Below are 14,999 nucleotides of genomic sequence, written 5' to 3'. Positions count from 1 at the left end.
TCGGAGTATTAGATCAGCTACTAAATAGGATACATCTTTTTCAATGCCAGGTTTTTACTTTCAACCATGAAATCGGTCTTAATTATCTTAAACAGAACAACTATTGTAAATATCTATAAAACGGTGTCTTGATCCCTGAACTAATCATTTTCAACCAATAACATATTCTTAGATATTCGAATTTGTGTGAACATATAGTGTAAATTATCAATAAAGCGAAGTATTGCTTTTGATTCCTATAGAACATTTTGTACTCATAAGATATTCTTAGATATCGAAATTAGTATGAAAATATAACTATAACTTAAATTTCTTTATCTCCATTTTACTAATATGGTTTAAGCATGAATTTTAATTAAGTTATAGCAGCTACTCTGCCAAAGTTTTGAACTATCAACCTCCCACATCAGAGATATGTATACAAGCTCTCCTGCTCGTCTGTCAGTCCAAATAAGGTTTTCAGCAATTTACTCAAAAACAATCAGTCTGTTGTTTTAAATTTGCACCTAGGGTAATTACTGACAATATGTAAAGTTTTTATTTTTTCTGACAAATCCAAGATGACCAAAAAGAATCAAAATATGACAATAGATATCCTAATTGTCCTTTTTTTCCAATTTCAGTCACTTGCGTTTACGATTAATTGCAGAAGTTAAAAAAGGTTTAGATTCTTTTTATACAAATGTCTATAGTTGTACACGGGATTGAATGCGACTGTTTTCACCACTACTGTCCAGTACAGAGTAGCCGGTACCGGTAATGGTCACGTAAATGTGATCTGAAAGTCATATCAAGTGCACTAATAGCGGTAGATTTGCATTCGTCTAATTTTATTTTTTAGTAATTATATTTTTCTCGTCTTTACAACAACATAGCAAACATTTTAATTCCCTTGAAAATAATCGGCGATACTGTACACTTACTCCGATTTTGTCAGTCACGACGGTAAGAAGCACATGCTTTACTGTGTAATGGCGATTTATGGTAACGTTATACTAGTATGCACGCGTTGCTATTTACTGTCCTAGGGCCACATCTCACCATTGACAAGTTTACAGTTAAATAGTCGTACATATTTTTTGTGTCTTACGATTTTTATATTGCTTTATTTTTTTACACATGGATAGGTTATTTCCAGCTTTCAGTTATGGTCTACATGCGACATGAAATAGGCTTTTGGGGATATTTTTATTATTTTTCCGGCACAAAATTGATTAACCACAATTATATAGATTATATTAATGTAATGAATATAAAAAAATTTAATTTCGTTGTCATCTTGGTATTATAAATTGTATAAATAACAATAATATATATAAACAATAGAAAAAAACCTCATAGGAACCACAACAGCCCTTAAGTAAGGCCAAATTTGTCACACGATAATCATTACATAAAATGTCATCATGAGGCTTTAAAGTTGGGTTCCCGCGTAACTACGTTAATATACTTATTTTTGTTTATATTATTCCTTTCGTGCAACATGAACCATATAAAACTTTATAATAGCTTTCTTTCTAAGTATGTTTTCCAAACCCATAATGAATTTTAAATTATCAATTTATTATTTAATGCTTAATTACTCATACTGCAACAAGTTATTTAACAAATTTGGAAAAAATACAATAAAAAGCCCTGATGTTGAAAATATGATTTCTTGAAATTCAGGGAGATCCGGGAAACCCCACTCAAGCAAGCTTCAACAACAATATTACGTAATCATGTAAGCATATGCTTCGGCATGCGTATTGTACCTGATCATGTAATAATCACAAAATGTACAACAGATGGAGAGGGAAATTAGCCGTATTTTAACGATAAGATTACTAAGTAACACACGCAGTGAATCAATTAAAAACAATCTTGAAGGATAAATCGAAACCGAAATTTGAGCTAAAGTACTGATTTTTTATTAACATTATACAAGGGATACAGCATAAGGTATGTTGTTTGGTTTTCTGTCGTGGATCATATCTACTTATAATTGTAGCTCTTGATCGAATTAATTTAATAACTTTCGACACACCATATACTAGTATATCGTTGCCATTTATTAGAAATGTTTAATGTATTAGAGTATGAATTTGAGAATTGTTTTCTCAAAAGGTTAGAAATATATTCCTTCAGAAATTAACATGGATGTACTAGACGTATACAGTCTGTATGATTTATGTATGTCTGATCGTTACCTATCGATATAAGAGCTATACCATAAAATGGTTAATGAGACCAGTTATGCTGATTTTAGTACTGTGTTGTCAGTGTGGCAGTGAGTGGGTGTTGGGTCTCCATGTTTACACCAAGCCAATATGATGGTTTAACGCTAGCAGTAATGATATATTCCGCTACTAGATAACTGTTTCATATATAACTTACTTGAACTTACCTATATTTACCTTATACCTTATCTATGCCAATGGAATACTTATAACTGAATACAATGTACTTATAAAGTTGAAGCCTTATATGGGAACAGGAATCAGAGTTGGAGCATCGCATCTAAACAAATCATAGACTTTTCAGCGCAGATTGTTTCCGATATCTCTAAGTGATTGTACATGATACATCTATTTCATTATAATAAACCTTGATATATAAATTTCTATTTCCAAATACTTTATTGGAAAAAATGTTCAATGTCCGTAGGATTGGACATCAGACATATCTTAGTACCTCTTTAATCATGAATATCTAACAAAATATACTAAATGCAGATTTATGTTGTAAGCAACAAAGTACGTGACAAATTGATTGAGAACAATGAACAAAAAAATGGAACAAAAAGTATTTAAAACATACATTGAAATAATTGCACTTTATATCGCAAAGGAGAACAAATTAATTGGTTCCCAGAGTGAATTAATAATCTAAATAATTATCATGTTAACGAGTTTATTGTTAATAATACACTGCTGATGTTTATCCCTAAATGTACATCGTTATAGTATTATTTACATCAGCTGAATTAACTGGCTGTACATTCCCTCAGCTGTTACAGAAAAACAGGTGTTTTTTTAATTATTCAGCAATAAATCAAATGTGATCATTACTGAAAATAAGAAATCTGTTACAATTTGTTTTGTTGTATTTTAGGTAAATCGATCGTCCTAGTTGAGGAAATGTATTCAAGGTACTCTAATTGCAAACTTATTCAGCTTTATATGTATTGACAAGTAATTAGTTGGGACTTTGCTGAATTCATATAATATTTCATTTCTCGTTCGATTATTTCTTACTGCTGCGTTTTCAATTATTTTTATAAATCAACGGTTTAGAGCACTTTTTAATTGTTTTCCTAGTCATCAAGTGAATTGTCTGTAATATGTTTGCGCAAGTCAGTACTGTACTATAACCATTGTGACGTCATGATACCCCATATACAGTGACGTAACAACAGAAACAAAAATGACGGAACAGAATACTATACATATTGATCTTAAAATTTAATTTTTTCAATTTTTGGTTTTTGTTTTTGAGATAAAGGTATTTGATTTGTTTAACTTTCATTTTCATTTATGATACTTTAACAGAAGTAGTCATGATTGACAAAGATAAAATCTTCTAAATTTCGTTGATATTGTTAATAAAATTTGTTGAAATGAAATGATAATACTTCACGAAAGGAACAACAGTATAGATCATTCATGTTCATAGTTCATGCGCTTTTATCAGATCTTATCTTGATTTAAATATAGTTGGAATGAATTGACCAACACATTTACCTTTAGAATTTGTTTACATATAAAAATGTTGTATTCATGTACTATATTGTTACATCTGTTGAAGAAAGAGCCAAAATAAAGTCATAAGAAATTAGATACTTTGTTGTCTTAGGAGAATTGTTGGTGTGCTACAGTGAAACAAAAATCAGGGGCTTAAATGTCATGACACAGATCTAACACGTCATTATCATTTCTTGTCTTTTCAGGTGGAAAATATGGCAGTGTGCTGAGTAGCATTATAAATGGCAGGCCTAGGATGTGATTGGACACGTACCGCGCCATGGAGGGGGTGCATTGTTACAGCATTACTGATGATATGGGGGACACCACACATATTGATGACGTCAGCACAATTGAACACCACAACCGAGTCGAGCACAACGGGCGCTGGTACACAGTCAACAGCTCTCTCTTTATATAACACATCAACATCTGTAGATGTTATTAACACGGCTTCATTAACTAATGCAACACAATCTCTAGTTAACACTACTACACCATATAATCAAACATCACCAATAGGGCAAGTCACAGAACAAAGTACACCAGCATCGTTACAAACAACACAATTAAGTGACGTGTTGAACGGATCAATATCAATCTCACATGAATCAATAACTTCACCTTTAGACACATTCAGTGTAACAACATCATCGTCATTTGAAGCGTCACCTGAAACGACAACACCACCTTTTGTAATATCATCCGAAACACCGTCATTTGAAACATCACCAGAAGCAACAGCACAATTAGTTGAAACTTCATATGCAACAGTACCATCTTTAGAAACAACAACATTTAAAGTATCACAGGAAGCAACGACGTCGTCGTTGGAAACAGAAACAACAACGCCAGCATTTGAAACATCTTTCCAAACAACACCACTACTTGCAATATCATCTGAAGCAACAACACAATCACTTGAAACATCGTCCGAAACAATATCACCAACATTTGAAACATCAACAACGAAAGCAGCAACATTACCATTTGAAACATCATTCGAAACATCTTCACAACCAGGTGAAACATCCGAAAAGACAACCCCACTATTTGAAACATCTTTCCAAACAATAACATCATTTGAGACAACATATGAAACATCATCACAGTCACTTGAAACATCATCGGAAACAACGCAATCATTTGAAACATTCGAAACGTCTTCCTCATCATTTAAAACATCATTTGAAACATCTTCACCATCATTTGCAACTTCTTTCGAAACATCTTCACAGACATTTGAAACAACATACGAAACAACAACACCACCATCATTTGAAACATCATACGAAACAACATCACCATCATTTGAAACATCATACGAAACAACATCAACACCATTTGAAACATCATACGAAACAACAACACCACCATTTGAAACATCATACGAAACAACAACACCACCATCTGAAACATCATATGAAACAACATCACCACCATTTGAAACATCATACGAAACAACAACACCACCATTTGAAACATCATACGAAACAACACCACCATCATTTGAAACATCATACGAAACAACAACACCACCATTTGAAACATCATACGAAACAACATCACCCTCATTTGAAACATCATACGAAACAACATCACCATCATTTGTAACGTCATACGAAACAACAACACCATTTGATTGGACGAGAGAAACAAGAACATCCTTGTACACAACATTACTACCGACATCTCCCGATTTTAGCACCGCCATTCCTCGTGGTAAGCCATGTACATTGTACACTTATGTTGAAATTAGGGAGTTAATAGTCAGGACAGAAAGTTTCATTGAAGCTTTTCTATTAGTAGAAATGTGTTTGCTTTATGATTGGGTCTTCTTCTTTGCTTGAGAAAGTTTTATTTTAATAGTTCGTATTTATATTAGTATTATAACATTATCGAGCTATCGCTCTGTAGATAGTTTAATAGTCCCCAGACCGACATGAAAAATCCCGAGATATTTAGGGATCTGCACCTCTGAAGTCTCTGTCCCTCTCGCATTTAGAAATAGATGATCAAAGAAGTTTTGAGATTTTGAAATTAACTTTATAAACATATGTAGCAAGGTGCTTTCAAGGAATTTAAAAAATGACCCATTTTGCAGTCATTTCGAAAATTTGGTTCTTCGCTTTTGATAACGCCAAATGTTTACTTAGATCATCACTGCGACTGCATCATTAGCTATATCGAGCTCCGTTTTGCTCTTAATTAGGTTCATTGTAATCTAAGCATTAATATGAAAAATGATACACTTTTGTCACTTTGAATAATTTCAATATATATTATGTATTTCACGAAATTTAATTAAATATTGAATTAAAAATCGAGTCAATACTGTTATAACAGCAGTACTTATTATAATGTATTCTAGTGCTCGATTTGAAATAAATATAGACGTTTTACACACGGATTTAAGTACACCATTGTCGTGTCCATTATTACAATTATATGAACAGTCATAAATTATTCCAGTCAACACTGAAATATTAAGATTTCGTTTGTAGATATTTTGAAAATTACATGATGAAATATTTTTATTTTAATTGATAACAATCAGATGATAAAACCTTCACATTGTTTTGTCTCAATATTTGTGTTTATTAAAAAAAATAAATAAAAAAGAAACATCATAAAAAATGATTTCATTATTGACATAAATAACCATTGTCGCGTATCAATCACCTGACATTTCTTTTTCCGAAAATCCACATTTATTTTGCTGTATGAGGTATTAAACTGGTCTTTGTTTCAGCAACTAACTTAAGTTGTTTGAATATTTGTTTCAATACTTGATATATATAGAATGTGAATCATCATGTAAGTGTTTTATAAAATATTGGATTTTTTTGACACTATACAAAAGATGCTATTTTATATAGCGCTGCACTATTATCCTCCCGTAAGACGAAAGTATAAACTTGAAATTCACCTCGCTTTCATTGTGTTATGCTTTATTGCCTTATTTCTTATTGCTTTAGGATCTATGTAATGTACTGTTGACCAAAACTGCTTAATTCGCTTGCATCTTACCATTTACATACTTATTTCACATTCTCACTGGCTGAAAAACGGCATTGTTGTGTGAATTTATTATTTTCATTATAATTCATCATAATTCTATATGTCTGACATTAACCTTCACAGCCGGATCGCTTACTATGCTGAATGTACGTGCATATTACATTTATGTCTTTTACTATTTGGCGATATCTGGTTATCTATGTTTGAATATTTACGTTAAAATTCAAGATTTAGTAGTACCAGAATTTACACTGATATTGATATTCCTATATTAATTTTACACGATATTATTGTTTTGACTATTATTTTTAACAATAATGTAACATAGACTTCATTCAATATATACAGGTCTACATCACTGGCAGATGATTTTTCTCTGCATATTTACAGGTCTACATACATCACTGGCAGATGATTTTTACACAAAATGAATGAATGGCAACTTTAAATGTAAAAAAATAGTTTTGTTGATTTTTTTCAAAATAATTCAGCAACCATTTTCCAATAATTTACAAATTAAATACCATTTACTTCACGTATGTCTATTCCAGCAAACCTTGAGGTGCTGGTAAATACCACGTCCTATGACGTCACACCTGATACCAATGTGACGTTGGCCTGTTACGTTTCCCCGAATACACCCGATACGTACGTGTACTGGTACCAGGACTTCTTTGAGGTCTTTTTGAACATCACCATTGACAACATCAAGTACTCTGGCTCTACTTCCTCTAATGCATCGCTGACCATCTACAACACACACCCTGGAGACACTGGCGTTTATGTCTGTAACGCAGCCAACAGTATGGGCGTGGCTTCCAGTGATCCTGTGTTTCTAACGATATCGGACACAGGTGGCAGTAAGTCAACTTAGGTTATATATTAGTTTAACAACCTATTAACAGCTAGGGTCATGTAAAGATGTGCCAGGTTTCTTGGCGGAGGAAAGCCGGAGTACCTGGAGAACAACCACCGACCTGCGGTCAATACCTTGCAACTGCCCCACATAGGATTCGAACTCGCGACCCAGAGGTAGAGGACTTGTGGTAATATATCGAGACACCTCTACATGGGTGTATATGACGCATAAAACAGTAGAATGAAGAAAAGTGATTGATATTATAATACAATGTATAAAAGAAGTACATATATATATAGGTAAACCATTAATTACCTATCAGAAAACATACTTATTTTATCGGGACTTATGGAACAGAAAAAAATAGGTTTATCATCGTCATAATTAAATGTCAGTGATAAAATAAAGATGATCAAGTATTCTCTACTTCATCAAAAACACCCGTAATATACAGTTACATTGTAAGGCTTAATTCGGACAAAAGCAATATACTTGCACCGTATTAAGATATGGCTTTTTATGCTGATTTATCTTACTCTAGCGACGGACAAAACCTAGGAGAAAATTTTTACTAAATTTTTTTGTAAAAAAAAAAGACAGATAATATTTAGCTTTTCGTAAAATGGCATATGTGTTTTGTATAATGCTTTAATAACACGTAATTACCGCAGTTTTACCTATAACTTTATTTTATAAATAAACTCATGAAAAATCATTTTATAAATAAACTCACGAAACACCAGTTTTAAAGAATACTTCTTCAAATTGTATTTGCTATAACGGAAGACATTTCTGTTAGAGATTTCATTTGTTTCCTTTTTCATTTCTTAAGGTGACACGTGTGCATTCTGTAACTATAATGGTAACTGCTCTGATGGACCGAACGGTACAGAGTGCAGCTGTATCATTTCTTATTCAGGTATACCACTTCTATTTTGTACAATACATAAGATTTTTATGGGTTTTATTTTACATTTATTTGATTATTTGTAAATGTACGCGTCAATATTCAATTTTAATTGTATTCTTCTATTTATTACTTTACACAATAGATAAATGCATAAAAGAAATTGTTTACTAGTAATTATAATTAATACTTATAATCATAATGGACGTCCTTGTACAACGCCTGTTTGAGTGATAAGGATACTCTAATGTGTAGGCCTAGTCATTTTGTCACGTGTAAATGTACACGGTATTTATCAATGTAAAAAGTTAAACTACATTAGGCCATGGGCTAGGAGGGTCCCACATGCACCCCCCCTCCCAAACCTCCGAACCAATATTTTTCTGAACCCTTATGACCCATTAATCACAATTCAAAATGTTAACATTACATAAGTTGGGATGAACTTCCGGCATCAAGACCGCCATCTCGAATTTAACTAAAACGTGACAAATAGTCATAATATTGACATTTTCAACCGAATTAGACAAATGAGGTATCAAAATGACCACACTAGAACAACAAATACATATCAGGACCAAATAATTCAATATGTGTAGTGATTTCTACGCAGGAAATGAAAAAATAAGATTTAAACCTCAAAAATGTTAATTTTTTAGCAATGTTTTCATTTTTGGCTTGACGCAGCAAAAATGTTTCCCAACAGCAAATTATAATTCGTAATCAGTTATTTGACCTCTTATCATTCAGTAAAAATAACAAAAACAACAATAACCAATGATAACATTGCATCAGTTGAGAGGAGCTTCCGGAATTTATAAATAAATGAGCTATCATTTTGATACCTCATTTGTCTAACTCGGTTAAAAATGACAATGTTATGACTATTTTTCACTTTTTAGTGAATTTTGTGATCGGTGGGTCATAAGGGTTCAGAAAAATATTGGTTCGGAGGTTATGGGGGTGCATGTGGGACTCTCCTAGCCCATGGCCTACATGTTGATGTCTTTCGCTGAGCTATTAAAGTAAAGAAATTAAAGAAAAATGGTTTCATGGATTTTCCGTGAAGAGCCTGCCAATTCGAAGTAAGGAAAAGCTCTTTTGAACGAAGGACGGTATGTTGGATTGATCAGAACGATCGTTTTATAATCTGATTCAGTAAGGAAAGTACAGTGCATTTTTTCTTTTTTACTTTTATTCTGTACTGTACGTCGATTTCTCAAAGCTTTTTTTAATGATTTTCTCTATTTTGTATCTTCCTAAAAATATATCTGGGCCCGGCACATTCTCAGACCGATGTTTTGCTCAAGTCTATATACTTGAGTAAAAAATCTGTCTTAGAATAGTTTTATGGTTTCGGGCCTCGGTCTGTTGCCTACGGATACTGTCTGTCCATCTTATTCCTACCGTACACATCTAGTTATCATCATTTAGTCCACATGAATGACTTTTTACTGGTCGGTATTTTATTTAGAGCATTGCGCATTACAAAGGTATCACTTCTTTACTGTAAATATACAGGCGACCGATGTCAGCATTTCAACGTCTGTACGGAATCTGATATTTGTAAATCTGACGAAACCTGTACACAAATCAACAACACTGATGACGGATTCGAGTGTTTTAATGGTAAGCTTATTTATCCTACTATATTATAAAGTGTTTTAATGGTAAGCTTATTCATCCTACTATATTATAAAGTGTTTTAATGATAAGCTTATTCATCCTACTATATTATAAAGTGTTTTAATGATAAGCTTATTTATCCTACTATATTATAAAGTGTTTTAATAGAAAGCTTATTTATCCTACTATATTATTATATTTAAATATGTAGAATACAAAAAAGGTTTTGTCTATTTTGAGTTTTGTGACACTTGGAAATCGTTTTTTTTTCCTTTAACATATGTCAATATCCTTGATATGTAAATGTTTGAGGCGTTTAAAACAATATTTGGAAACAATGTGCCGAGGTATCTTATTCAACATCAGATAGATAATAACCAAATACAAATATTTATTATTTGTTTAATGTGTCAATGATAAAAATGGCTTAATTGTTGCCTGACTGCGGGCGACAATAGGTGACAATGCAATGACTCGTTTTTAATTTCGTCATTAAAGGCACTCACATTACCAGTGGGTTCGAACCATTCTGTAAGTACTGTAGTTTCCGGGGAGATTGTCTGACGACGAATGGACAGACAACATGCTCTTGTCCTGCTTCTGAATTCACAGGTAAGTTATTATGTAAATAACCACAATAAAATAAAAATGAAAATAAAAAAAATAATGTTTCTTATGGCTACGACATTGTGAAACAAAATAAAAAATAAAATACTGGTAATGTACTCGAAATTTACGTATATTGACGAATATATTAAAAACAAAACATTCCGGTAACTATATATAAATACATTTAATAACGACTTAGGATTGATATTAAAACAAATTAGATCTATTTTAAGTTTAACGTCCTAGTAAATGTTATAGTCTTTTAAAAACGCGACAGATTTAGATAATGGAGGAAAACCGAAATACCCGGAGAAAAACCACCGACCAGCGGTATGAACCTGGCAACTGTCCCACATAGGATACAAACTCAGATATGGTAGAGGGCTTTTGGTAGTATGTCGGGGCATCTTGACCACTCGGTCACCGCGGCCCCAAAAAAGAATGATTACTTATTATTAAATTAAATTATTAGTTATTACTACCAAGAAATATATTACCAAAAATTTGAAAAAATACAACATGATTTAGGAATAACAAATCAAAGCTGGGAACATTCTGAATGCGTCGCAAAAACACCACATCATTCATGAAAAATGGCATAATGTAAATGTATATGTAAACAGGAAACCGAATCTAGGCTAAACCTAAATTGCTGGTCATACTATGCAATATTTGCGTAATCAAGAAAAGGAGTTTTATTCATTTAAATAACAATTTTATTCGGTGAAAATACTTATTCGCTAGATGTGTACGCTTGTCTTTACCGTGACAAACCCGATTATACCAAATGGGATGGCACAAATCGTACATTCTCTACAAGTAAAAATGTTATACCAGTAAATTGTGTCAGCTGTGGTTGATTAAATATCTAAACACGTAGCCCTGCATGCATAAAAGCAGCGAATCTTAACTGCTATTTGTTTTTCTAATTTTGTGAGCTGTTATTTAAATACTGCTTTTATCACTAAATCTAAGCTACATATACACATGTTATTAATATTTTGCTAAAAGTTATTTGGCTGTTATTTCAATGATGACCGTGACCGAATTTTTTTTATTTTTTTTTTTTATTTTAAGTCAGCGACTTAGGATATCGTCTTATATAAATCACTGACATGCTATCCTTGTTTATGAATTAACTTACAGGAGAACTATGTGAATCCATCGTACCTTGTACGAACGACTGCCCCGGAAACTCTACATGTGTTACAATTAACACCCTTGAGGACTTCTTGTGCCTGGATGAAAACGAATGTAAGTATATATGATGAATATATATATATATAAACTAGCTGAAGACAACGTTAGAATTACATTAGTAAGTATAACTACGATAATACACTAGCTATCCACTCGTTATTTTACGTTAAAACAGATAGAAACACAATCCGAAGTTATAGTGATCACGGTATTAATTGACGAGTCGCACATTAGCATCTGTTTACCATTCTAATTTACCAGAGTAACCTCCCTTTGTTTCACTCTGTCAGTACTGCACGGAATGACACAAAGGGGAGTAACTCTGATATATCAGAATGGAGAAATTTTGGATAATGTGCTTTACAGGGTAATATTTTAGGCAAAGAAAATTTATTTTTACTGATTTTTTCCCAATTCTATACATGTATATATGTCTGAATTTTATACGTTGCATAACTTTGTAATCGATGTAAAATAAATAAAAGTCATAAATTACATATTTACTCATTCTCTTATTATTATCCCCTTTGGCTATTTGAAGAGATTTTGTTTATATTTGCGTGAAACGTTTGATGGTGGCAAAATCTTGTCATTTCAAAACATAAACTTATTAAAATACATGATAAAGTCAACATATCAATTATATTTTAATTATATGAATGCCATATCCGTATTGATATCATTTACACGTTTACAGGTAATGGGGAATGTTTTCTGATATCAGATAACTTTTAACATTTGTTCTCTATATCCATCTGAGTTGCTGTCAGTCATGAAAACGCGAGACCCTTGACATTACCGACTTGTACTAGAAAGAAAAAATGTGTGGTTCAGCTAAAGTTTTAATTATACTTAGTTTGTTTTGATCTTTACTTTCAGACCTTGCAGATTGTGGTTTTGAGTATGGTTGTGAGGACCAACCTTGTGTGTTTGGTAACAGCAGCATCCATTGTCAATGTGGCGAAGGCTATACATTAGGTGTTTCCAAGTGTAACGACATCAACGAATGTAAGGACCCAAATCTAAACAATTGCACGCAGGATTGTATAAACTCACCCGGAACTTATGAATGTGTATGCTTCAGTGGATACCTAATGAACGGATCAGAATGCAACGACATCAATGAATGTGCCAGTGACAGTTTAAACGATTGCAGCGACGAATGTCATAATTTCCCTGGTGGCTACAATTGCAGTTGTTTCGATGGATTTCTCTTGAACGGAACAATATGTACGGATATCAATGAATGTTCAAATAGCTCATTGAATAATTGTACCCAAGGCTGTGTCAATATTGTCGGGGGCTTCGAATGTAACTGTTTTCTTGGGTTCAACTGGAATGGAACACATTGTGTTGATATCAACGAATGTTCAAACATTTCTTCGAACAACTGCAGTCAAAATTGCTACAACTTCCCGGGTGGATATAATTGTTCCTGCTTTGACGGATTTAAGTGGAATGGAACAGAATGTCTAGACATCAACGAGTGTTCAAATATTTCGATGAACCATTGTAGTCAAACCTGTATCAATTTTCCAGGCGGACATAATTGTTCTTGTTTTGAAGGGTACTCTTGGAATGAGACTGAATGTGTTGATATCAACGAGTGTTCAAACATTTCATTGAACAATTGTAGTCAGAAATGTATAAATTTCCCTGGTGGTTTTAACTGTTCGTGTTTCGAAGGATACTTTTGGAATGAAACATTTTGCGCCGATATTAATGAATGTATAAACTCTTCATTGCACAACTGCAGTCAAAATTGTGATAATTTTCCGGGTGGATACAGCTGTTCCTGTTTTGTCGGATATATTTGGAATGGAACAGAATGTATTGATGTCAACGAGTGTTCAAACATTTTAATGAACAATTGTAGTCAGAATTGTAACAATTTTCCTGGTGGTTTTAACTGTTCGTGTTTCGAAGGATACTTTTGGAATCGAACATTTTGTGCCAATAAGTTATCTTGCTAACTAATGAAATGCATTAACTCTTCATTGCACAACTGATGTTTGCAGTCAGAATTGTGAACATTGTAATGTTCCAGGTGGATATAACTGTTGTGTTCGAAGGATTTTGAGACTTTTGGTACATTAACTTTGAATGCAGACGAAATGTATTGATGTTCAACGAAGAACGATGTGTTCAAACATTTCAATGAACATTTGTAGTCAGAATTGTAACAATTTTCCTGGTGGTTTTAACTGTTCGTGTTTCGAAGGATATGTTTGGAATGAAACCTTTTGCGTCGATATCAATGAATGTATGAACGCCTCATTGCACAACTGCAGTCAAAATTGTGATAATTTTCCGGGTGGATACAGCTGTTCCTGTTTTGACGGATATATCTGGAATGGAACTGAATGTCTTGATGTCAACGAATGTTCAAACATTTCTTTTAACAATTGTAGTCAGAACTGTACCAACTTCCCTGGTGGTTTTTACTGTTCATGTTTTGATGGGTACAAATGGAATGGAACTGACTGTGTAGATATAAATGAGTGCTCCAACGTTTCTTTGAACAATTGTGGACAAAAGTGTAACAATTTTCCTGGTGGCTTCAACTGTTCGTGCTTCGAAGGATACTTTTGGAATGAAACGTCTTGCGTCGATATCAATGAATGTATGAACACCTCATTGCACAATTGCAGTCAAAATTGTGATAACTTCCCTGGTGGATATAACTGTTCCTGTTTTGTTGGGTACTCTTGGAATGAGACGGAATGTGTCGACGTCAACGAGTGCGCCGCCATTGATATGAACAATTGCAGTCAGCAATGCGATAATTTTCCAGGAGGATATAATTGTTCGTGCTACTTCGGTTACGTTTGGAATGAAACAGATTGTGAAGATATCAATGAATGTTCCAACAGTACATTAAACAATTGCAGCCAAGACTGTTTTAATTTACCAGGAAGTTTTGACTGTAACTGTCAATTAGGCTACACTTGGAACGGAACCACGTGTAACGACGTAAACGAATGTCTCAACACAACGCTTAACACTTGTCCACAAGATTGCGTGAACTCTATCGGAAGTTACCAGTGTGTGTGTT

The 14,999-nt window shown here is 33.2% G+C and overlaps 1 protein-coding gene across 1 annotated transcript in view; it reads left to right on the top strand.

Moving 5' to 3' along the window:
* LOC138324281 (fibrillin-2-like) overlaps positions 1-14,999 on the top strand; it is a 56,323-nt gene that overhangs the window by 13,645 nt on the left and 27,679 nt on the right. The window contains 8 exon segments of the mRNA XM_069269360.1: positions 3,929-5,444; positions 7,295-7,603; positions 8,435-8,521; positions 10,031-10,138; positions 10,634-10,747; positions 11,891-11,998; positions 12,824-13,904; positions 14,080-14,998. Coding sequence (XP_069125461.1) covers positions 3,965-5,444; positions 7,295-7,603; positions 8,435-8,521; positions 10,031-10,138; positions 10,634-10,747; positions 11,891-11,998; positions 12,824-13,904; positions 14,080-14,998 — 4,206 coding nt within the window. The 5' untranslated portion in view covers positions 3,929-3,964.

The sequence above is a fragment of the Argopecten irradians genome, chromosome 5 (assembly GCF_041381155.1).
Source record: "Argopecten irradians isolate NY chromosome 5, Ai_NY, whole genome shotgun sequence".
In the NCBI taxonomy this organism is placed as follows: domain Eukaryota; kingdom Metazoa; phylum Mollusca; class Bivalvia; order Pectinida; family Pectinidae; genus Argopecten; species Argopecten irradians.
This window is presented reverse-complemented; position numbering and strand designations above follow the sequence as displayed.